Here is a 2,360-nt window from a genome sequence, read left to right as displayed (position 1 = left end):
AGAGTAGCCAGCCTCTGGAAGTCCTTCAGACTTCGTCAGATTCCATCTGGACTTCATTCTGAAATTAAGGGCACGTACTCGGGTAAGGGGCACAGCGCACAAGCTGAGGCCAAGCCCTTCGGATCCGTCTACCCTTGAGCTACAGTCTTAACAGCATCTACCTATCTTCATGTTTTTTCGAAGGCTGCAAGCAAAGCATTAGCTCAGGAATGTGAATAAATTGTTATTGCAATGTGATGTTATGCAGTCTTGATGTGTCATTACAAATTCATTTCCAATAATGGAATTGCATCCAATATGGGTCAATTAACCAACTGTTAGGCTTTGCTCAAAAGTTGAACTTGTCACCATTATTACTTCCACCTTGCTCATCCTCAGCCCTTTCTGCAATCTCATTCACAATGGCAAGATCAGGTCATTCCACTCAGTTGACTTTCACTTCTGGAAGACATAGGGCGTGTCAACCGCAGACACAGAAGCTCATGGATAATGAAATTTCGGAGTTGAAGAACTACCTTCCTGAGTGGACTTTGGCGAAAAGGAATGAGAAAAGGGCAGTTTTCACTGCCATAGCTAGGGCTGCCAGGCTATTTGCTCCCAAGGTCGACCAAGCACAATGGAAGAAGAGGAAGCAGGTGATTCATCCTTGCTTCATTCAAAACTAAAATTTTAACATCTTATTCTTCCATGAACTCTCAGATGTACAAGACATGGTTGTTCAACAACCAGAAAAGAAGGAGAGGAAGGACATGATAAAGTATGGGAGTAAATGGACTCCTAGGCAGGTGATCTACCAGCAGAAATGGGAGGAGGTGCTGAAGAGGATTGAGGACGAGTCCGGGGCAAAGCCAGGAGGTCCCAGTATGTTCAAGCATTATCAGGCAGCTGTAAAAAGAGTCATGGCTGAATTGTCTGACGACGAGTTGGAGAAGGCAAAAGACACGGCTGAAGAATGGTCCAACAACTTTCCTCCTCCCGAGATACAAGCACAAGTGGCTCGTAAGAAGGGATGGGCGTATATGGAGCACTTTTCGAAGGAGATGTGGAGGCAATGTGGGATGAGAGTGTTTGTGATGTCGGCGTGGAAGAATGAACAGGGAGAGGTGCTGTTCGGGATGTAAGTCAATTTTATCATCACAGATCTTCGATCTCAATACATTCATGCAGGCACGATGATAACGAGGCATTAGGAGATGGGGAAAGTTTCATGAAGACAAAGGACTGAGAGGACATTGAGCCAGTTTGGCAGGAGTATGCGCAGGAACAATTCAGTGAGTGTTTGATCTCTGGCTACTGGAATGAATTAGTTGATCTTCGTCATGATAGGTGCCGGGGCACAAGATGGTGGGCGACAGGTGAAGGGAGGTTGAAAGAGAATCAGGAAGCCTGCTTTCGAACTCGAAATCGATGGGGATGGGATGCCAGTGCTTCCCGACATCACCGAAACGAAACTCGAGGAGAAGAAAGCCATTGTCAGAGCATTTCTCACATCTCACTATTATGAGTCCATCATCGCAACACCCGAACATTTGTTGAATGCAATTTATACAGGTATCTGTTCCGGGATTGACAAGGCAGTTGTGCCATGGAGTGCCATCATACAAAGTCAGGATGACTTTGTGGCAAGAAAGTATGTTCTGGTGGATGTGGACTTGAAGGGAAACCTTCGAAGTTGCAACATTGGGACACGACCGCCTTACTGAATTTCTGGTATGCTCGGCAGGAGAAAGGGGAAGGTCCAACATTCCTGTTCAAAGCATGGAAGAACAGAGATGGGGACATGGTAGCCTCGGTTGTATCTAGGGATTCGCCTTCTCATCGGACTCGTAAAGTCAGACAAGTTATGATCCGAAGGCCTCAGAATTCGGCAACCGAAACTGACAGTGATCCCGAGACCGATCACGAGAGTGATCCAGAGAGCAATCCCGAGGGCAACACTCATCAGATGGAGGATGATGCTGATGATGACGCATTAGAAGGTAGATCCCCACAAAAGAGACCCAGAACAGAGCCTGGTCCTTCAACAGCACATGAAGGGACAGCGGTCCCACATGCAATTCCAAAGCCTCGCCTGGTCAATGCAGGGAAGACTGGTGCACTGCTGACATCACGAATGGGCGACCTCCTGACTGGACTGACTGAGAGAGTCACTGACAATGTTCAGGAGGATGGTGCAACCGAAAGAGTCAATAGGTCGCCAGCGCCGAAGAACATGTGGGGAAAGAAAGTGGTGATTGAGCCATTGGCAAGGACAACCCCGGAGTAAGTCAACACAACAGCCATTGGACACAAGCCCTCGAGTGATGAGAGCAAGGGGAAAGAATAATGGACTGATACTACACTGCCTGCCTTTACCTGCT

General features: G+C 47.4%; 1 protein-coding gene across 1 annotated transcript; it reads left to right on the top strand.

Moving 5' to 3' along the window:
- Nucleotides 1–616: 616 nt before the first annotated feature.
- On the top strand, nt 617–1,225 carry DFJ58DRAFT_849350 (uncharacterized protein; the record flags this gene model as incomplete). Its single annotated transcript, XM_041393717.1, has 3 exons — nt 617–635; nt 700–1,117; nt 1,168–1,225. 3 exons carry the CDS (start codon nt 617–619, stop codon nt 1,223–1,225), a joined length of 495 nt encoding a protein of 164 aa, XP_041234928.1.
- Nucleotides 1,226–2,360: the final 1,135 nt, after the last annotated feature.

The sequence above is a fragment of the Suillus subalutaceus genome, assembly GCF_016647625.1.
Source record: "Suillus subalutaceus strain FC151 chromosome Unknown DFJ58scaffold_461, whole genome shotgun sequence".
Lineage (NCBI taxonomy): Eukaryota > Fungi > Basidiomycota > Agaricomycetes > Boletales > Suillaceae > Suillus > Suillus subalutaceus.
Note: the sequence above shows the minus strand (reverse complement) of the source record. Positions and strands in the feature narration are given on the sequence as shown.